Below are 23,417 nucleotides of genomic sequence, written 5' to 3'. Positions count from 1 at the left end.
ACTTAATCCTATCAAACACCTCAAAGGGCGAGTTCAGAAAGAAGATGCCGGATACTCTGAGCCTGTTTTGTAAAACTGATGTATATTCCCTGTCAAAGCTGTAGAAAATATAAATCAATAAACCCAATTATCAAACAGGGAGAGTTTGGAAAGCGCAGAGTAGAAGGTCAAGCTGGACACTAAACATGCTCAGTGAATGACAAGGGCGGCAGTTTAACGTTGAAGGCATGATGAGGGGAAAAACGAGAGAACATGACATGACGACAGGCCCATGCAGAACGGCCACTAGCCAACCACACTTCCTTCAAACCCAGAATAGGCGACTCTTCCACTCTTAAATGAGGCAAAAACATAGCAAAGGTTATGCATTAGAGGGGTTGTTGGCTGAGGGTCTATTAAGACTGGATGAGTTAGTATACTCTGGGGAAGTGAAGAGGCAGCCACAATGGAAAGGGCAGAGTTAACCGCCTCAAGCCGAGAACGGGTAGTAGGAGGAGGGTTGGGATGATACAGATCGAAGGGGGCACCTCCTCCTGAGACCCGCCCTGCTCTGAGCGTCCGCCCCCGTCCCCTACCCTCGAGAGTGATGGGGGGAATGATGCTGCTGCTGCTGCTGTGGTGGCTGTGTTGCCGCCCTCCTCTTTCCTCTTTAGCCGTGGGCTCCCAGTGGGTGCGGTGGCGGAGTTGGTGCTGGGCGGGGCTAGGATTGACGGTGAGGCACAACTCTGCATCGGTTGAGTAGTCAAAACAATCTGGGAGTCAACAACACAGATGAGGAAATGTGTCGCTTTAGTAGCAGCAAGCTTCAATCAATTCGGGCCTCATCATAGGCAGAGCAGGCCTAACTACTGTCTCTAAATTCACGGGTAGATCACAAGATATGGAAAAAATAGGAACTACCCCATAAATACTTGGTAAAATGGAGACAGCAGAAACTACAGGCACCATTTTTCTCTTCATCTTAACCAGTGAAACAAAGCACGTAATAGACAGGACAAGCAAAAACAGAGAAAAGAAAATGAAAAAAAGAGCAATAAGGAGCAGTGAGTGGCACAAACACTGCAAACACAGACTATATGACCACAGTTGCATACAATAACTGACATGAAACACCATTTAGATGATGCTAATGGTGTAACTGAAGTACAGAGGAAACGGGTTTTCTTCTCACTGGAAAGGGGGAAAAAAAACACCAGAGAAGTCATTTTCTCACCAAATAGCTCCTTCTTGCGGGCTTTTATAGATCAGGGAAAAAAGTAATAACCTGTAAGATTACAGCTTAAATCATAACCATGCACTTGCTTAACTTTCTTCTTCAAACTATCCTCAAGTGCTACGGATAATTCATGAGGTTGATGAAAGGGCGAAAAAAAAAAAGTAATCTACTCTCGTCTATCGTCCAGATTTACTTCCTGCACTGCGGCCTGGCTCGCGTTCCTGTGTGCTGCAGCCAAGATGGCAGATTTTAAGTCTCACCCTCTCTCTTCCAGCGGTGGCGGCGTATAGAGGCGGTGGTGATGGCCGAGATGGATATACGGCTGATGGTGGGCGTCACCTCCACCTGCAGCACCTTGCGGCCCCGCGGTGCGTCGGGAGCGCTTTCCGGCAGCGAGTTTTTCATGGCGTTCCCCAGCTGAAGTCGACACATGCACAGGTGCAGATCAATAAACAATTAAAGGAGCAAATCCAGGAGGTATAACAAGATTTAAAGCCTGGTTATGGTTCAAATTTGAGGACAAACAGAGGTGATTTAAGAAAAAAAAAAAAAAAAAAAAAAAAAAAAGGCAGATCAAGGCCATTATTTTACTTCATGGTTTTTATTTTGTCTCTGGATTTAATTATAGACAGGTGGGAGTGTACTGCTGTGCTGCAGGTCTTACCAGGAGAGGCTGGGAGTAAAGCTCCAGCTGGGCTCGGTACAGAATGTCCTCCAGAGCTTCTCGCCCCATCTCCCACTCTCCATTGTATCTGCAAATGACAACAAAAGACACACACACACACACACACACAGGCATTTAACAACGTCATGCTGCGAGCCTATCTAAGTAAACTGGAATGTCTCACAAGGTGCTTTGACGTCTGAATCACATCCTCTAATCTATTATTAGTTATTTAGTAATGCCTGCAGCTACAGCGAGGGCGTGGTGGATAACTTGGGCACGTATCCAAACAGAGGGATTATACTCTCTGTCACGCTGCTGAAATGCGAGAAAATAGGGTGAACTTTTTTCCTCGCAGTGAAATAAAATATAAAGCACTTAGAAAAACAAACTTTATGTCACACATAAGTGGTTTTCACAGTTACTAAATAGAATACTGGCACATTAATGGCTGGTAATTTGTGTAAATTCAATGATTTGCAGGGATATGAAAACATATTATCAAATTCAAACTGAAAATGAAAAGACTGATAAACATGTATTTAACTTAGAACAGAAAATGTCCAATAAATACTGAATCTTATCTTTGCAGAGCAAGATACTACCTGGACTGATGCCCATGAAAAAACAAAAGTACTATGGAAATAATAAATTAAAATTGCAAAAACACCAGGAAGTGAATGGCTGAACTCTTTGATGTGGTCCTGCAAATGTAACAATCATGCGAGCAGGGACAAATGTTCTGGGCTTCCTTTTAGTCTTAAGATCAAAAGAAATGGAATGAATGGGCAGGTAAAACGGACTCTCTGATGTTCACGAGGCTGAAAATTACTCTAGAATAAATTTCCAATCTGAATCTGAATCACAAGTGAACGCTGTTTCTGTTTGTGATGTTCTGATATCCCAGCACATTTTGCTTCCTCTCTCGGCATTAGCGGCCATATTAACCTAAATCCCAGACTGTCCTCAGCTAGTGCCAAGTGTGAAGCTTGGATTCATGTTCATCTGGCCTTCACGTGAGTGAGCACTGAGGTGACCTATGGTAGGGATTACTAAAAAGGCTATTATTTTCTCTCGTCTAAAATCACACTCACACACAGCTTTTTTTTTTTTTTTTTGTGCATCGCCTGCTCCAATCTCCTGATTTCTGCTCTGTATCCTCATGAGGGTGATGAGGCAGAATGCATACTCATCCTCCCCCAACCTCTCTGCTACACCGCTACTACAACAGTAGTGATTCCAGTCACCATCATATCAGGATATCCATATCTGAGGACTGGCTGTCATCGAGGAGCTATAATCAGCTTTGCAATGACTGTCCTCGTCGGGGATGAAATCACCTGCTTCCATAATGCACTGCCGATGTAATCGGTCTCTACAGTGGGTAGCTTCTGCACTTGGTGGAGCACTAGCATATGCTGTGAGGAGAATTCCTGCAGCAGCTCATGGCAAACTAGAATCAAGAAGACCCTCATCAGCAATGTTCCAGTGGCAAAAACAACATTATGTTGTGTTGCTCACAACGAGCAGCTGGCTACAGCCACAATAAATACAGAATCTCTTTTCAGCTTCATTTACACCATTCGCTCTGGCCTCGGCAGCTTCAGACTGCTCTCAGAGCAGGAAGATGGTTGCGGCTCAGGAGGTAGATCGGGTCAGCTGCTAATCAGAAGTCGAGTGGTTTTTGTTGGAAAAGGTCATATGGGAACAGACATATGGGTTTGTTTACTAGTCAGAGGGTTGGTAGTTTGATCCCAGACTCCTCCAGTCAGCATATAGAAATGCCTTTGGGCAAGAAACTGGCTGAAAATAAGTGATAATGTTCCTTTATAACAACTGCATGTGCATATTGCATATATAACAAGTGATGATGCATTGAAACTTGTTTCTGCAGCCGTGCAACTGCCAAAAAAACACCCATAAAATAAATAAGCAAAAACTGAAACACTTTTCCTGCTTTAAAGATGCTTACATGGCATGATACACTGCAGTCAGCATCTGCACCATGAACTCAGGGTCCAACAGCACTCGGTTGCAAGGTTCCCTCCAAAGCTTCTGCTGCTGCCGCGGGAAGCCGCATACACACAACCTGTGAATAGAGATTTTTACTGGTTAAACAAAATCCCTTTAACCTCTGTGGAAAGCACACATCAGATAAGATGAGGCTAAATGGGAAGAACAACTAAAGGAAACATCAGACACTTCCTGAGGAAACACATCAAACACTGAGCAAGGGGAACAAAATCTTAACTTCTTGAGACTCGTAGAAGGTTAGGCAAGGTCAGTCAGCAGGGCGCTCACGTCTTTACTGTGAGGCTAAACTGAAAGAGTGAGTGCTGTTCTTGTGCTCTGAAGTCTTTACAGTCACAGTTTGCCATCTGTCTAGACTAGACTGAGCATGCTTCAGGCGTTGTCTGTCTGCTCGGTCACAGTCGGCAGCGATTCATATCCTGAATCGTCTACATGCTGCGGTGGAATAATCATCGAGCTCCACTAGAGGAGTGTCATATTGTAAATTCCACATTGATCTTTTCTCCTTAGGGCGTCTCAGTGTTTCCAAAATAGACAGATGGAGACAGGTATCCAGCAGTTAGGTTTTTGATTGGCCAAAAGCACAGTCTGATCGACTCATTTCTAATAAAATTGCATTTATCAAATCCTCCTGCAAAGACGGCAGTCTGCACTGAGATATAGCTACACAGCCTATGACGTGTTTTAATCCTAATTTCTGGAAAGCAGGTAATACAAAAATGTGTAACTGCAGAGGCTGTTTATTACTTGGGTGGAGAAAGGGCAAAACAAAAGATACACGCGTTTGTGTTTTTCTTACCGTGAGCTCATCCTACAGATCGACTGATAGGAAGAAAGGGGCATGTAGACCACAGCAGAGTTGTAGCAGAGCATGAGGAAACACAGCACCTCAAACCTGCAACCAAAAACACACTGTTAATGGAGTCTAATCAACTTAGTCAAAAAAAAAGTTGGGAAAAAAGGAAATATCACTTTTAATCAATATCATACCTTTAAAGTATGACACTTTCACTGAGAACAATTATGCAGCGTGGTTCAAGCAATTTATCAGCTCTATGAAGTGTTAAACAGTCTGCCTGCCTAAGCACTTTTGTGCATTGTCAGCCAGTGTGCCGTTTGTAGATGCATAGCCTTATATACTGCAGTAATCGCCCTTAAGCTCTCCACAGACTTCTTATCAATGATGCAGAATCTAAACACTAAAGATTTAAGTCATCTTGAACTCATAGTGGATAGCATACTTGTTGCTGTGGGTTCACCCAGTAAAGGGATTATTGTTAAAATATTTGGCAAACCTACGCAACTCAGAAGCTTTGACAGAGAGGGGCCAGAATTATACTAGCTTCTGGGCACAAGCACGGACAGCTGTGTACAAATAGTCTCTCCTGGAGGACACATGAGTAGAGGGTCCATTTTAATGTAGAGCAACATGGACACAAACAACTGTCAGACACAAAGCCTCGCTTCACCCAGTGATGGCAAAATTTACATCACTAGGAGTCATGCGCTCCCTTGCATAAAACTAAAGAGGGGGGAGCTGTAGAACACACAGGTGAGATTTGGGTAGTATATGTACAAATTACTAATGAAGTCACTGAAAAGCAACTCTAGCATAAGTTCTGTGGGGGAAAGTGCTCAGCTAGAAGTTATGGCAAAGGCTGATCAGGCCCACATGTAAGTGTGACAAATGGACCAGTTCTAGCATATATAGCTTTTCTACTGTAATTGACCACTCAAAGCACTTTCATACAACTTGCCTCTTTCATTCATTCATATGGGCACTTTTTTTTTCTTAAATGGAAGTGCTTTCAATCCAACTTTCACACATATTCATATGAGCAACTTGGAGCCCAAGGATGATTGGCACGCAGACTGGAGCAGACAGGGGATCGAACCACCAACCTTTATAGAGGACCACCCCAAACAACAACACAGAAACTGTGAATTATTTAATACAAAAAATTTCCATGACAACGGCTCATCCGTGACCCTCTGTGTTAGTGACAAAAGCTGTGATGGAGTTGAGGCGACTGTTTGATAGTTGTTTTAAAAAAAAAGAGAGAGAGAGAGCGAGAGAAAAAAGTTGGTGGTACTCAAATGGAATCGATACAGAACTCTCCCTTTGTTATTATTAGCCTTCAGCTTCCATATAGCATACTTTATTTCCTTAAGTGCATATTGAGGAAGGACAATGAGGAGGCCCTTGAATTTAAGTGGCCTAACTGAGTCTGTGTGCAAGGTGGATGTAAATTGCTTAGTGCTAGATCATCAGTAGCACTGAGCTGGCACCTCTCAGGAGCTTTGAGCCTTCTTCTCATAAACACTATCTCATGCCCAACTCAACAAATGGATTTCCAGATAAGCTAAGAGGCTTGGTCCTGCTGAAAACCATTCAGTATATTTATGATGCTCTATGTTTATGTTAACCGGGGGGCCACCCTGCTCTGGAAAACACTAAAGATGATGAGTGTTATCTGTGCTGCCCCTACATTATCTGCTATGGTGGTGTGACAAAATGTTAGCCCCCTTCCTTCCCCTGCCCGACCAAAATTACTCCAAGTGTGCATTGATGATTCAGTTAAGCTCAGAGTTCACGATTCAACAATAAGAAAGAAACTGGACAGGACAGGACAGGACAAAAAAGCACTAAGATCATCGGGGCCAACTGCTCTTAGTGCAACCTAGGTCTCGGCTGAAGACCAGAGGAGACCGTGCCTTTGCCGTTGCCGCACCCAGGTTATGGAATACTCTTCCTCTTCATATTCGCGCACCAGATTCCATTCAGTCTTTTAAATCACGTCTAAAAACGTATTTGTTTAACCTGGCATTCAAGGCTAATTAGGGTAATTTACATCTGGCTTTGCATTTAGATTATGTAATTATTTTATATTCTATTTATTTTATTTATATCTGTAATTTATATTTTATATTGTGATTTTTATCTGTATCATGATTTTACTGGAAAGCACTTTGGTGTACTTCGGTCTTTAAAATGTGCTATATAAATAAAATTTGATTGATAAATTTGATTGAAAACCGCTGCTGACCAAAAAGAACACAAAAGCTTGTCTCACTTTTGACAAGAAACATCTTAATGATCCCCAAGACTTTTGGGAAAATACTCTGTGGACTGACAAGACAAAAGCTGAACTTTTTGGAAGGTGTGTGTCCCATTACATCTGGCATTTCAGAAAAGGAACGTCATACCAACAAGTAAAACATGGTAGTGGTAGTGTGATGGTCTGGGGCTGTTTTGCTGTCTCAGGACTTGAAAGACTTGCTGTGGTAAATGGAACCATGAATTTTGCAATCTAAGAAAACATCCTTAAGGAGAATGTCTGGCCATTAGTTCGATTGTGCAGCAGGACAATGATCCAAAACACACGAGCAAGTCCACCTCTGAATGGCTTAAGAAAAACAAAATGAAGACTTTGGAGTAGCCTAATCAAAGTTCTGACCTGAATCCGAATGAGATACTGTGGCATGACCTTAAAAAGGTGGTTCATATGAAAAATTGGGAAGGGGGCAAACACTTTTTCACACCACTGTATATGTCGAGGGCGTTTATGTACATCTGGTCATTCTATTGCTTCATTTCTATGCAAAGATCATTATTCAACCATAGCAGCATACAGGATTTTAGAGCCAAAAAAGCTTTCAGACCTGCCAAGTCTGGCCAGAGGAGGCCGGGCGAGCGTCAAGGCTTACGATCTGATCATCTTAAAAAGGTTTTACAGATGGTATACAATAAAAAAAGTTGGATTTTTTTGAAAAATGAAAATGAATTAGCCAAAGTTTGATTCAGTATGGCGAGTTGCACCTTGAAAGACCTCCACCACTGCCACTGCCCCCAACTGAACAAACAAGGATCTCAGTGTGTATAAACTACAGCTAAACATCTAATCTAAATCTAAATCAGTACCTGTTCTGCGCAGTGAAGGTCTCTCTCTGAGGATGGAGGCCGCTGTACACCACTCTGATCAGGTCATGTTGACAGAGCGCTCCCTCTGTCAGTGCCATTGACCCCAGGCTAGAAGGCTATAAAGAAAAACAGTTCATTAAACATTTCCCAGCTGTGGTACCTTTATGACAGTAAATGATCTCGACTCATTCATTTGGCCCTTTTCTTTGGTTAAATGGAAAACTATAACGAGACTTTGTGAGGAAACGTGTTGAGAAAAATGGAAGAACCAGACTATGTTTACATGTCACAATAACAAACTGTGGGGACTGTAGAGACGAAGTAATCCAGCTTCTTCATGGCTTGATGTCGTAATTTTTGTTGTTTTGTTTCATTCTCTTACTTTCTTTTGTATAATAAAAATAAAGTGTTTACAAAAATTATCATTCGAGTTAAATTTGTTCATGTATTAGTTCATACATATCATGACAGAAAGCATGACTAAGCATGACTACTGAACATTCAGTAAAGCCAATGACTCCTTATTTGACCATTTCATTAAATACATACGTCTTCTATACTTTAATAGAGCAAATCAACAAAACTCGTTCAAAAAGAATGTTTTTTTTAAATTTTCTCTAGCTAAAAGCTCTGAAGGGCACCAAAAATCCTGCAATATTGTGGAGAAAAAAATGATTCTATAAACAGAGCACTTGTGCATTCATGATCTTGTCATCATACTGATCATAAGACAAGACACAGCAGGATTTGCTGTGTGGATCTGCTGTGTCGTTTCGCTGACCAAAACCCAAAGCTTTCACCCTCAATTACACAACATGAATTAGCATGTCACGTGGCCTTAAGGATCGTTTTATGTCCTCAGCAATGTGACTACTATATGGTCTGACAATTTCAACTTCCTATTTTAATCCTTGCCGTGTTACAGGTCGTTTCTGATATCTCTAGGTTACCATAAGCACGGAGGATAAACTGAATAATCAAGGTATATTTCGCCATCCTGCACTGTGTCATTCCAGAGACACAAGCTAAGGTATTCAGGTTAACAAACAAAGTCATCTTAAATCTTCATGTTGAAATAAAAAGAGGAAGAGGTAACGACCGAGTGTGTGGCCTCTCTCACTATGTTCAAGTGAGGATGTGTCACAAGGCCATTTTATTCTGATGGTGTGCAGAGCAAAAGTCACCTCTAAATTGAATTGATATTCTGTCCTAGGTATCTCGTGTGACACTGAGCAGAGAAGGCGAGGCAGTGGCGCTGAGAAAAAACAAAAAGCGAGTGAGCGGAGTGTATGCTAATGCTGGAGGCCAAGGGATAAGGCCACGTGACGTGCAGAGCCGTACTATAGCTGAGGAAGCTTGTTGTGACTCACTCACACATACTCTCTCACACACACTCCCTCTCCTCCAGCCTCCATGCTTTCTTCACTCTCTCAGCATGGAGGATAGAGCCTTTCAAGCTTATAATTACAGCAATAAATCGCCCTCAGCACATGCTACACACTGAAGTCTCATCAACACTCACACGCACAACTCAGAGACAAGCACCTACTGAGGGCTGTCACTCTGTGCTATGGGCAGTAAAAAAGGCTCTAAAATCTGGCAATGAGCCGCCAGTAAACAGTCGGTATGTCCTTTAAAACCTCTTGCTAATGGAATTCCAGGTCAAAGCAACAGTCAATACTGTGTCTGTTGTAGCAGACAGGTCAGAGTTTGCACAAAGCCAGCGTGACCGCGACAGCGACTAAAAGCGACTCAAACACAAAATGAATGAAAGTTGAAATGCTCTAATTTTAAAATCAAAGAAATCGACATGTACATAGATTGTTAAATCTTTTCTTATTAGATTTTTGAAAGACACAGATCTGGCAGAGAGGGACTAACACATAAAGACAGCTAACCCCTCAAGGTGATGTTAATGAAAAAAAGACCTGCAGTGCTGGGATGTTGAGCTGCCACCTTCTAAATAGCCATTTAAGTAAGTCCTTCTGCAACTTGCAGAGCTGCAGTGAAGAAGAGAGGCTTACCTCGTGATATATCGATGGTTTGGAGAGAGATGGAATAGTGAAGGAGAGGAGCTTGCTGTTGCCATCTTTGTCCACGATTTCCTGCAAACCCAAAGAAACAGAGAAGTTGTGTTACTGAAGGAATGCAGGTTTGCATTTGAAACAATGGTTCTGAAACTGTGAGGTGGGCCTGCTCTGTGAGACATCCATAACCTTTTTTTTTTTTTTTTTTTTTTTTTTTTAAAAATCAGCTACAGAATTAGGTACACCAAATAAAGTTTGAAAACCACTAAGAATAGCCTTGTACACAGTTAGAAATAGCTTGAGCTTTGTGGCATAGTGTGGTATCCTGCTGGAAGCACCCATAAGAAGATGGGTACACTGTGGTCATAAAGAGATGGACAATGTCAGCAGCAATAGTCAGGAAAGCCAACAAGGTCCAAACTGTGCCGAGAAAAATATCTTCCACTCTATTACACCACCAGCAGCCTTAATACAAGGTAGGTGGATCCCTGCTTTTCATGTCGTTTACCCTAAACTCTGGCCCTACCGTCTGAATGTTGCAGCAGAAATCAAGACTTCTCAGACCTGGCAACATTTTTCCAGTCTTCTAATGTCCAGTTTTGGTGAATTGTAGCTTTAGTCCATTCTTAGTGGAGACAGAATGGACACCTGTTTGTGATCGTCTGCTGTTGCAGTCCATCTGTTTCAATGTTCAACATGTTGCATGTTCAGAGATGCTTCTCTGCATACCTTTCTTTTAATGAGTGGTTATTTGAGTTTGTGTTGCTTTCATGTCATTTTGAAGCAATCTACAATGCCGCTCACTGCATAGTTTCTCTTTTTCAGAGCATGTAAACCCTGATGGTTGTGTGGGAAAATCCCAGCTGTTTAGGCAATACTCAGACCAGCCACATGACATCAAAAACGTCAAAGGTGTCACATTCAGGGTCACTTAAATCACATTGTTCCACATCCTGATGCTCGGTTTGAATTTGAGCAGGTCATCTTGATCATTTCTACATGCCCAAAAGCTGCCATGTGATTGGCTGATTAGATATTTGTAGGCAACTGAACATGTGTACTTAAAGAAGATGCTGGTAAGTGTATATTAAGCTTGTAAATGTGATTTATTTTTCCTCTGTGGTGGTTAAGGTCCAAACATTTATCAGTACTGTTGTAGAACCGCCTATCATGCACACGGTTAAGCCTGGTGTTCGTCTACTCTGCTGGTACACGCTATTGAGTGTGGCAGATTAAATGTCGCTGCCAGAACCGGCGCAACTCAATTCCAATTTCACACTGCGATGGGTAACACAAAGATTAAAGCTTCCCTGAAAATGATGCCATTTCTACAAGTAATACCTGATTATCTGTATTCCTGATATTTATTAAAAAGAGGAAAAAAACAAACATTTACAGATGTACATGAGAACATTTGTGAAAATTTCTTATTTCCCAGATTTACCCTGAAATTCAATTATGAGCAGCTCAATAGGACTCAAGTGGCTATTACATGTGAGCATGACGGACACTGTTAACAGAACGAGTAAAGTTGAGACAACTGGGTTATCTTGTTTCAGTTTTATCTCTCCCCCATCCCCCTTACACTAATCAAAGTGGTGAGCTAATTCTGGTTTTTCAGACTCAGTCTTTCTTATCTGCACTTCTCCTTGAATTTGTTGTTGATTCATGCCTTGGTCTGCCCTTCACTGGCTAACAGTACATCTCTGAATATCTGCGGCGACTGCTGAAAGCAGAGGCTGTTTATCAGGGAGAAGTCAACGCTGAAGACAGGCAAGATGTCAATGAGCACGAGCAGTATGTACCTATGCGTGCGTGTGTGTGTGGTGAGTGGTATAGACTGAGGGATGAATTATGCATGGATATACCCTTAGCTCTGCTGGCTGTCATGGAGCTCTTTCTATTGATATCTCAAGCTCTTAGCACATTTCCCCAGGGGTGTTTCCTGGTGATGCAATCTATCTGCGCTCGTCCCATTATCCAGGGTTTTCCCTGTAGGTCGTCTTTCAAGTCAACAGATGTTCGACCTTAACAATGTTTCACTTGTATTAGGTCTAAAGCACCCGTGATTTCCATTTAAAAGAACGCATTTTTCCACATTCTTATCCATTTAAATGTATCTTAAGAATTGTAAAAGGTCAAAATATGTAATGCAACGACCTATATTCATCCATATAACCCTATAGCAGTCTAGTCACACCTCACAAATTAACATCTGCCAATGAGGTTATGGGTTAGGAGGATTACTTGAATCCTTAAATCTGGATCAATGAATTTTTGACTACTGTGAGACTGATATTTGATATCTTCACAAAACAAAATGTGAAAAAGGAACACCTGGAAGACAACATGTTGATGTTCTCACCACTACAAACTATTACAATCCAGATTCATGCATGGTGTGGTGAAGATACTGGTTATGCTTGCAGGGTAAGCAGTTGACAGATCATGTGAAGGGTTTAACAGTGTGAAACTGGACACTGCAGCCACCCTTGCTCCATACTTCAGAATGAGTCTGTCCCCGATTCTGAATTTTGACAGTCAAATCAGATTTGGTGGTTTCACTGTGAAGATTTGAATAGTCGTTGCTTGTTTGTTTTTTCTGTCGGGATTCCACATGGATTTGTTGAATTAATGATCCAGGCAGCATTTCAACATTTCTGTTTTTAAAAAGCCCTTTAAGGCTAAATTGTATTTAACTTTTAACAATTTGCAAATATATTAGCATTACCTGCTAAAAAATAAAATAAAATTGAAACCTCTGTTCAAGTTACTTTACGGCTGATTGCAGGAACTCTACTGGTATGCACTGCAACACTTTAAAGTGGACCTGGTTATCCACAAGGTCATGTTTAAGGCTCAGCCAGTAACAAGACCATCGATCTGCTGCTGTCAGGGACTGTTTCAGAGCAGAGTCCCTGCATCTGACGTCATACTTTATGAAGTAAATTCTCACAGTCAGTGTGTCTATAACACCTCATGCTAAATTTTGCACATAATCAGTGTAAAGGGCATGCTCTATTGTCCAGCACTAAGAAGCGAATGATACTTATTTAATAGGGTGTTTAAGTTCTTTTTTTTTTTGTGCGAGTTGGGTCATGCTACTGTAACCAGACCCAGAAAGGTCAACACCTACCAAGTTATAGATGCCCAGAAGCAGGGCCTCGATGCAGCCATTGCTCTGGCGATCCCTGCTGGCAGTGATGCGCAGATAAACCCACACCAGCTCGGGCAGGAACTGCAGGGTGAAGCGTCGCAAGCGGTCTTCGGAGCTCCGATAGAGCTCGAACAGCTGGTGGCACACAGGCTCCAAGAGCTGGATCACAGATGGAAACAAGAAAATGCAAATTAACAAATTAACACGAGGTCTGACACCTTACTGGAATTTACACCATGCTTGTTAGGTTCTCCCAATAAGGCAGTAAACAAAACTAAATATGGAAACTGAACTGTATTTTTCTGCATATAAAGTGTTCAATTCATTTATATTTAACCTCAATATCATAAAAACCAATAAAAGCTGTCATTAATACTGTTAACACATAACAAAAACAGTTTATAGAACATCTAAGATGGTCTTCTTTATTTTTGTTATACAGGGGTGTATTTTTAAGCTGGTGGATGCTCATATTAAGCATAGCCAAAGTTTCAACAATGAGGTAGATTCTTCCCCTGGCTCTGTATAATGTTGATGAGAGACAGTATCCTTCTCCACCTGCTGTTCAAACCTTCTGTCTGCGAGGAACAGCCAGTAAGATAAAAGCTAGCTTCAAGGGAGGGTAGCTTTAAAAGGAGAGGAGCTAAAACAGCTCGTTTCAGAGAAAGAATGAACTGCTGGGATGCACCAATGCCTGGTATAAGATATAAAGACCTATGGAGTTAAAAATGAGCATAATAGGCCCACTTTAAGATAATTAAATTCATGGAAATGTATGTCTAAGTTAATAGAAAAGAACAATAGGTTCAGGATGACTGCTATAAACTATTACCTCCCATTAGCCTCAGCAGCAGCCTTTTTAATAGCCTGCAGAAATGGACTCACATAGCTCTCGTTTCAAAACATGAACGAAACGCCATCATGAATGTAACACGACAGAATGGACAGATGGAGGGAGCGTCTTGCTTCCAGTTGATAGTGCAAGATGCATAGAAGCAGAGGGGATAATTCACTACAACGAAAGCCTCGGCAGATGTAGTCTCAGGGGAGGCCAGCTGAGCCACAGCGTTTATACAGTCCAGGGGTCAGTGTGAGTGAATGCCCACACAGCACGACTGTGTAAGTGTGTTGTACTACGGCTGACTGGGGAAAAAGGCGGCAAAGCACTAATGAACTTGGCAAGGCATTTGCCCTTCATGTCCTCAGCTTGACAACAAAAAACAACAGCAACAAAAAAATGCAAAACTCAAGCACACATTACACGCGCTCTCGCCCCTACTTTATCTCACACACACAGACATGTGTGCACTCCTCAATCACTTGTGTCATCATTAATGGGATTGTGCAACCAGACTGACAGCACTAATGGAAGTTAGATCCCTAGTTGCTTGACACTCAAATTCGACCATGAAATCGAGGTGAAAACGGGGCCAGAAAGAACTGGAGGCACAAAGTGTGTCATTAGAGTCAAATTAAAGTCCTCTCTCATTGAGTGCCTCAGGCCTTTGCTTAGAAACTGTGTCATTAGGTCCTTTTAAAGTACAAAACACCGGTCTAGCTGTGCAGGTGCAGGAAACATCTGCTTAGTAAGAAAAAGATGTTGAGGTGCTTCTGCACTGCAGTGACTAAGCATGTGTCTTTTCCAGCTTTGGCTGCGGACGCTTTAGTTTGTTAGGCAAAGCACTGCATGTGTGTGTGCATACAAGGAACACAGTGTACCCTCTCACAGGTAACGCGGACGGCACCGCCGCTGTGCCGTCCATCATACACAACAGCAGAGTGTGTTGTGGTATGCATGTACGCCCTGCAGACACGCCTGTGTGTCAGTTTTTTTGCTCAGTGCCAACAGAGACAACATCATGAGTCACAAGCAGCACATTTCCTTGAGCTAAAAACCATCCGTCTGCATGTGCGTGTCCCCTGTGTATTACCTCGTTGTTGGGGTCCTGGATGACTCTGTAGAGAGCTGGGACCAAGGACTTCTTTAGATGAAGGCTGCCGGCGTAGCTGGGGATGTGGGTTTCTGGTAAGGACTAAAGCAAGGAGACACAGAGGACTGTTGAGTGGTGCAAACAACTTCTACGTCTAGCCACAAAACTAGAGAACAAGTAAAGACTGTGTGTAATTCTGCATCCTGTATTCAATTGTTTCACAGCACACAGTGACTTGACAGTGTGTCAGTATGCTGTGACATGTAAGAAGTCCCTTGATTAAAGAGGAAGCATCAAAAAAGACTTGAAAAGATTGTCAAACTCATTGACTGGGGAAGTCAATGCGGTAGGTAAAGTAAAAAAGAAACTTTTAGGAAACTATAGCTTTTTTGACAAAATAACTCTGAACCTAACAGATTGATGATGTCTGACATCCTCAGAACATCCTGGGGTGAAATCCTTCAAATGGTCAAGATCGTGTTTTGTCTGCAGATGACAGACGGCAGCTATAGCCTCTCAGCGTGAGAGTATGATCATTTTGAGGGCAGAACACAATGTGCCTGGTCTGCACCACCATGAGTCATACCATTCTATTCTCATCTTTCCTCCTTTCTCTAGTTTTCTGCTGTCTTTTTCCATCCCTCTTAGTGTACTGCACATTATTTCCTTCTTTTTAGCTCGTCATCACCTTTGCACTGTTTTGCAAATGTGCTGAACAGACTTTTGCGTCAGATTTATGATTGCTAAGGTGACAGAAACTTTGTGGCCGTGTCATAACGGTTTTATGCACTGTACAAACCACACTGCTTAAAGGAACCTATTCCTTCTTCAAAAAATGAGAAAGAAAAGTGAAACAAACATATATTTTTTTAATTAGTTTGGCACACCAAGAGTAAAGCAACATTTATTATTAATTAATTACATTCAACTAACTACTTCAACTGAAACACGAAAAATACCAACATTCCCCCCCCCAAAATCATTTGCATTGCCTATTAGCCAAACCGTCTTAACCCAAATTTTACTGAGTGGGGTCATTTGTGTATATTTTGCATGCCACTGTGATATTTTTTAAAGCAATTTTTTCATTACAAGAATATGAATGAGAAAATTAATGAGACGCTTGCTAGCCTGCTATTGTAGCCTTTAGCCTTTTAGATTTGCTATTTGTATTGTTAAAAAAAAAAAAAAAAATCAATTGTTGAGATAATATTAGCCTTTTGTCACTAATAGCTATCAACGCAGCTGAGCTTAAATCTATACTGGAAGTGACAAGTGGCACTGTGCAATACATTGAGAAACTGCAAACACAGAAAAACTATTGTTAGCACTTCATCACTAATGAATATGTGAAATTGCTTTCAGTATCTATTAGCATTTAAAAGAACATGAGGACATGAGGCTGGAACAGCAGCTCTTGCACTGTTCTTATATGAAAGCTAACCAATTACTGAAAGCTGAATAATCCCATAATTTATATGCATCCAAAAAAACCAAAAATAATAATTTATGTGAAAACATGTGGAAGCAAATATAAGCAGCTATTTTGCTTGTGAGTTCAAAGAACAAACTATGCACAGTACATTTTGTGTAGTACAGAGAGGTTACGCTGATTAAACACAGCTGATGATAGGCCTGAGTTGACCTAAGCTGGCCACAGTTCTTGCTAGCATTCACTACATTTAATTAGAATTTACAAAGGACTGAAATGTTAACAAGATGACAGATGCACAGTTTTTACACTCAACACTCTTCGCCACAGCTGTTACACACACAGTATGCAGTTTCTCTGGAAAAAAAGAGAGAAAAAAATAGCCTCCAGGAGTATATTTCATAGTCATGACTCATGAATGAGAGTAGCGCAAAGGAGGGCCTTTACCTTGAATTCTGAGAGCCATTCTTCGACAACACTGCGTTCTGAGCCCAGCATCTTCCTCAGAGACACCCCCCCCCTTTGGCTGCCTGATGGACAAACAGAGGCAGAGGAAGGTGGTGGGTACAGTAATGGGAAGGGAGAAAGGAAAACACAGGAAGAGAATGAAGACAGCAATGTCAATGTCAATTTTATTAACAAGGAACCTTTCATTACACATAACCTCAAGGTGCTTACTACAGAAGATGACATAAAAAAATAAATATGTAGTCTACAATGTCTTAAGGCAATAAACACAACACAACAAAACTTCACAAAGATATCAAATACAGAACAGGCAGGTAAGTGTATGTACTCCACATAAGTATGAAAATGTCCAAGCTTTGACTAAGCCCAACAAAAACCAGGCTTAGTAAACGCTGTGCTTGGTGTTTTTTGGGCTTCCTTAAACAAAGTCCCATCTGTTTCTCGATAACAGCAAACATTTAGATTTAGATTTTTCAGTGATAATGAAGGTCAAAAACAAAAGCTCTTTCAGGCAACTCATGTTCATATGTATTTAATAGGACATTTGTATTTTTCACTAGAAAATGAATGTACTTTTTTTTCTGCGAGTGTTACCACATAACCAGCTTCTAACCAGGTTATATCTTCAGTGTAACCTAAATCAGCCAGATAAAAAGAGAGATACTTTAATGACACAGAACTCTTCATTTAAGCTCGGCATAGCTCACCAACTCACTAACCTAGCTGTGTACTACACACTGGTGAGTTTCCTTTGGTGTCAGGTCAAAACCTCTCTGGTGTGTACCAAGATTTGATTTTATATGGAGGAAAAACTCTGTACAGTGCAAAGGCAGTACCCCAGAAACAATTTACCTTGGCCTGTGTTTATAACCCAGCAACAGCAAAAAAAAAATCATTCTGAAAGACAACATTAAATCCCATGGGTTTTGAAATAAACAATCAAACATAAAACACAGTGATGTTAAGTGCACATCAGTTCCAGCCAACACGAGCGGCAACATATAAAATCAGCAGCATGCTGTTCTTATTCTCATCACAGTGTTATATAACAAGTCAGCTCGGAGCCTGTACCTGTCACTGCAAACATGAACCACCACAGGAATTCATTTGAGCTTTCGCTTTACAATTCACATCATAGATCACCGAGCTTATGCCTGCTTTCATATATTTGTAACGTCACAGAGCAGAACGATATGGTGGTTAAAAATGACGAGGCGAGGGTTTTTAACATTCACAAACAGGACATTTTCTAGCTTGTAATTCATAAAGAGAAACGAGTAATGGGATAACATCTTCGGCTTCAGCCGCACAGTTATCCTTGGTTCTCTTCTCCATTTCCAGCAGCTAAAATTAACTTCAGCAAACGGTGCAAAGCCATTTCTCCAGCAGACCTCACCCCATGGAAAATATATTCTCATTATTTATCCCGTGAAAAGATTTGCTATGAACGAGACGTGTGTCTCAGCAAGGGAGAGAAACTGTCCGTGTCTCTGTGTGTGCGCGTAGATTGGCTGAGTGAGAGGTGGTGAACAGTCACAGGCAGTGACAGTGACAGTTTGGATACACACTGAAGGTGATGTTGCATGGACCCAGTGTGCCAAGCTGCCACAGTGACAGAAATAAACAATGCTTATGTAACAGCAGATGCACTCTGCAGCTTAAATCAAGGCCATCCTCTCTTATGATTTGACACCAACGCCCTTCACCAAAGACTACCAGGATTAATATACCATCACTAACCTTTAGGAAAGCTACTTAGAAGAATTATTGTTTAACAAGAACGACAATTAGCCTGGCTACTCTCACAACCCAAAGATACACTGTAACATTAACTTAAAGATGCTGTGCTCTTTCACGCCCACATTCACTTTAATGGCTCTTTAATTGTATTTTGGCAGAAAGACTTTTTTTTAAAACTAAAAACAAAATTCACATTGCTTATTGGGTCTTGTAAAACCTATTTACTGGCTGAGCTGTGGTCAGATTTTCTGAGAATATGACTCAACATTTAACATAACATCAGCTCAGTCCAGTGCTTTTCCTAGGAAAAACCTCTGAGTCTTCTTTAATGATCTTGATACTTCAAGGACACTGAACCTTTCTAAAAACTCCCTGACGTCTCCATCCACCAACCTCTGGTGCCAGAGCCCCGTCTGTTTTGCCCTGGTGTCTTTTGAAAACGAACCCACATTTCTGTGGGAGTAAAAACCGAAAGGTGCTCAGTGGAAATTGGCAAAATTTAAATGAGGAGGAAAATCATGCTGGGAAGAATCTGTACTGCATCTGTGAATTATCTGTGAATTTCTCACAGCAGTCACTCCCAAAGCGACTTATGTCAGTGATTCTAGCTGTGGGGCCAGCAATTTTGCGGTGTTATGCCTCTTACTGGCACAAAAATGCAGATTCTATATTAAGCATTGGAACTGCACCAGTGAAAGGAGGTATACTTCAGTCACCTACACTAAACAGTGAAAGCTGATTATGGTTTGACCCGGTTCTCATTTCTACACTAAACATTTTAGGCATCAGTCAGTTTGCTCATTAAGATACAGCAACATAATAATTGTGCATGCTTAGACACATTTCATCAAGAGATACCACCTTCTAGGGAATTGATAAATCCAGGCACAGCTCAAGTGTTTCACAATGAGCTGTTTTATCAGTTTATGGCATTTCCATAAATGGTCCTCTAGTTGCCACTTGAGGATGGCACTGAAAGTCAATAAATATCATTAGATTCCCCGGTTCAGATGGCTGACTTTAGCATTAAAAAGCATGTTTACAGCTTCACACAAAGATTTTCTCCTTTCCTAACAATATAGAGGTTTATTTATTTGTCAGCATTCAGCATTTGCTTGGCTTTTCCCCAGTTAATTCGTGGCCAGTGAACTGGACCCCTGGAGTCTTTTACAGCATTAGAATGGAGACATATTTCAGCCCATGCAACAGGTTTGTGCCTCAGTTTTGGTTAAGGTGTGGTTTCCGTTCACGTGCTGATAGATACGTTTAAATGTGTCATGTGGTCTAAATATGGTCACTTCTGGCCAATGTAAATATACCCAAAACACTAACACACTCCAACATAGTAACACATTAAGTGACACCATTGCCGTCTCCATTTTTACACGTTTATGGTGCTGACCACACTCTCAATCGCTCGGTCTCCTGCTCCTGCCTTGTCACAAAAACGTGCCCCCACAGAATGCGACATGTGATAGCAGAGAGTTGCAAATAAACTCATTACAGCTGCATCTGGGTCAGTGTACTGAGATAACACTCTAAAATGTGCAAGTTAACAGAACTGAAAAAGTTCATAAAAACAGAGATTATGCAGGCAGTTACGGCACACAGTACTCTTTAGATTCAACAGCTGCGTGTGGGCAAAATTGGAAATATGCATAAAAATGACTTTGTCAGACACACCAGATTTAGCAAAAAACTGCTTTTATCTTGTAAGCCTGAAACATTGTAAAACTGCATGTGCACAGTCCCACTGCTCACACTGACAGTAAGCCATACTGCTGTGAAACCCCTGTTTAATCTTATTCGTTAAACTCTAATCCTTACAGGCCAGAAAATGGGCACAAACTCTGAGGCCATTTTGAATGTACATGCTTTTTTTTTTTTTTAAATTTAGACCATTCTGCACAGTTTAAATAAAATATAAGTAAAAGACAAAACTCTGTGTTCTTCCTGCCAACAGATACAGACACCAATAGCTGGATAAAATGAATCAAATGTGGAAAAGCTCTCAGTTGAGCTGCTCTTTTTTAATCTACATTTTGATACCAAGCTCATCTTCATACTTTTACTTTTCTGATAACACAGAACAGAGTTTTAGTCACACTTTAACAGCCAGAAATGTGGCTTATTGCTGTGAAACAGAAAGAAAAACCGTTATATAGAACATCTAAACACCAGTGTGGACACTGATGAATCTCTAGGTCCTGAATTAGTTGTTGCTGTACTAATGTACTTAAAATGTGAAGGTTCACACAGAGGGTCTCGGGATCAATAGAGCTGCGGATGAGAACCACTGACACTAATCACAAGGAATAGGATGTTCCCTTTAAAGTTTAGTAAATTGGGTACAAGGAACAACTTGTGCCAAAAGAAAATTTTCACAAGCTAATCAGGTAATTTAGAAACAAACTGCAAAGAGAGCACCAATTGATGGTTAAGTTTAACAAAGTAAGAATGGGCAATTAATTTTCCCAAGGGCTCACATGTTTTGGAGGGTCCCACCAATAGGCTTATAAAGAAATAAACAAACACTTTGCAGAATTGAGTTTAGATTATTGGTGCAGTCTTCCACAGTAGTCTCAGTTTCTCACATGGCCCTTTGAGAAAAATTAAATAAGTGGGTCAGGTTAGATGCACAAGTGGATTTTCTATGGACTGACCTTGATAGCATTAATCAATGCTAAGAAAGCAAATGATCTGTAATCAACTCTCCTTAATTCAAATGTTTTTATGCAATACTTAATTACTTCACTGCCTGTAACCTGTCTGTAACTTGTCTGTAACCTGAGAGACAGTGAGGCTGTCTCTCAGGTTACAGATCATTCCCAATCATGTGACTTTTGTTGACAAAAAACTATTTAAATAAAGTTTCCTCTGGCTACTTTTTAATAGAGATATCATTTGTTTTCACACTGGTCAAAGAGTTTTTCCAGCTTACAGCTTGTCTTCCTCCAACTGTACCTTTCAGTCTTTATTTTAAAAATGAACTGCAGACAGACGTGTAGAAGCAGAACATCCACATCCAGAGGCTAAACTTTAATGCACAAATCTCAGGGTGCTGCAGATAAGCTTTACAATGTTACAAAACAGGCTCAAAGGAGAAAGATATCTGATTTGCTGCAGGGCTGCAGGAGCTGAGCAGATGATGAGATGAACTGGTGGAATTTTTTTTGTGTGTGTGTGTGTGTGTGTGTGTGTGTGTGTGTGTGTGTGTGTGTGTGTGTGTGTGTGTGTGTGTGAGATGCTGGTGTGTGTGCGCACTTCTTAAATCCGAGTCTGTGAATTGAAAGGCTCTCTTTTAGTCAGCTCGTTCGGCTCTTTATGAAAGGCTGACTCATTTGTTTCCTCCGGCTTGTCAAACCATCGCAGAGTCGCTGAGGCAAGCTTGTCAGTTACCATGGGAACAATCGTCAAGTCCTTTTCAGCCACTGGTAAATATTCCCAAACAATCGCAAACATAATTTAGATTATATCGCTGTAAGTCAGAGGTTGGATATGACGCAACAAGATGTGTGCCATCATTTGTTCTCCTTCGTATGTGCTTAGCACCGCAATGTTAAAATGGTTTTCAAAGAAAATAAGCAGAAGATGATCAAGAAATGAGCAACAAGCAAGACTGTCATGAATATGAACACTACAAACAATGTAAACAACATAATGCACTATACATCCATGCACTTACCTCAGTGTCCCAGAACTCAAATCTCCACTGGGAGATGCAAATGGTTCTCCACAGTGTCACACATCTGTCACTCACTGAGGTGTCACCTGCAACAACAAGAAAAGAAGAGACCCATCAATCACTATCACAGGAGAATCATCCTCAAGACATTTAACTACAGTCGTACTGTTTAAAATTACTGTCGTCGATGATGCTGAACAGTGTCTATCCGTAATTTTCCCAGAGATTTCATAAATGTGTTTGACCCATCTCTGCTGGCATTGGCTAGAATTTAAAAAATTTAAACATTAGTGCAATCCTCATTTGAAACTGACATCCACACAGACGATGCAGTATAAGCAACTGCAAGTCAGTCAAGCAAGTAACTTGGGGTGACACAAAATAAATCAATGTAGGAATGGAAATTTCTGAAATGTCAGCAACCTTGCAGGGCTGAAAATAATGGAGACAAGGCACAAGTATATCATACTGCAGTTAATCTAATGGCCACTTGAGGCTGGCTCCAAGAGAGAGAGACAATCCCCACAGACTGTCATGTTAACTTTAGAGAATTGAAAAGCATGTTTACAGCCTGGTACAAAGAGAGGCTTAGTCTCTATGGATAATAAACACCTTTATAACAACCTGACAGTGAGTGAATCTTTATTTTAAAACTCTTCTTGGACACTGGGGTCAGAGGCATGACCACTTTGTCATAGTTTATCATCACTTTGTGCGGTTGCAGCACTTTAATGAGATTATCTTACAAATAATATGGCCCACTGCCTTACATAAACTGTACAAGATGTTTTTGCTGAAGTTTTGAGGAGTTAAATTTTTGTATTTATTAATCTGCTGTCTAGCAATAATTAGCCTTTTGTTAAAAAAATGGTAACATGTAAACAGTTCCAAAATGGCCCACGGTGCTGACCAAAACACTAATGGCTTCAAAATGCCTAATCCGTAACTACCTAGGGTCGCCTTGGTTACAACGGCCTTTATACTATCTATGGCAAAAAAATAAGATGCAATTAACAATTAATTTGCATCAACATCTCAATTGTTTTCCCAGTGTATTGCCTGTTTGGTCTATGACTGATCTATGACATCTGAAAACAAAAAAGCACATCCACAAGGAGTCGACTTTAAACACCCATTTTGTCCA

At 41.0% G+C, this 23,417-nt stretch overlaps 1 protein-coding gene across 5 annotated transcripts in view; it reads right to left on the bottom strand.

Moving 5' to 3' along the window:
• LOC100711931 (protein FAM126B) overlaps positions 1–23,417 on the bottom strand; it is a 45,390-nt gene that overhangs the window by 7,340 nt on the left and 14,633 nt on the right. For 3 of the 5 annotated variants that reach the window (XM_025904144.1, XM_025904146.1, XM_025904145.1), the window contains exons 2-13: positions 22,274–22,359; positions 16,828–16,910; positions 14,949–15,050; positions 12,997–13,176; positions 9,858–9,938; positions 7,834–7,949; positions 4,711–4,806; positions 3,853–3,969; positions 1,881–1,968; positions 1,477–1,633; positions 1,214–1,234; positions 576–752 (exon numbers count right to left, since the gene is read on the bottom strand). In XM_025904144.1, the coding sequence (XP_025759929.1) occupies positions 576–752; positions 1,214–1,234; positions 1,477–1,633; positions 1,881–1,968; positions 3,853–3,969; positions 4,711–4,806; positions 7,834–7,949; positions 9,858–9,938; positions 12,997–13,176; positions 14,949–15,050; positions 16,828–16,878 (1,186 nt within the window). In that variant the 5' untranslated portion in view covers positions 16,879–16,910; positions 22,274–22,359. The remainder of the gene's footprint in view (positions 1–575; positions 753–1,213; positions 1,235–1,476; positions 1,634–1,880; positions 1,969–3,852; positions 3,970–4,710; positions 4,807–7,833; positions 7,950–9,857; positions 9,939–12,996; positions 13,177–14,948; positions 15,051–16,827; positions 16,911–22,273; positions 22,360–23,417) is intronic. The other 2 variants (XM_005453058.4, XM_005453061.4) reach the window with 2 other exon arrangements.

Source organism: Oreochromis niloticus, linkage group LG16 (genome assembly GCF_001858045.2).
Source record: "Oreochromis niloticus isolate F11D_XX linkage group LG16, O_niloticus_UMD_NMBU, whole genome shotgun sequence".
Taxonomy (NCBI): Eukaryota; Metazoa; Chordata; class Actinopteri; order Cichliformes; family Cichlidae; genus Oreochromis; species Oreochromis niloticus.
This window is presented reverse-complemented; position numbering and strand designations above follow the sequence as displayed.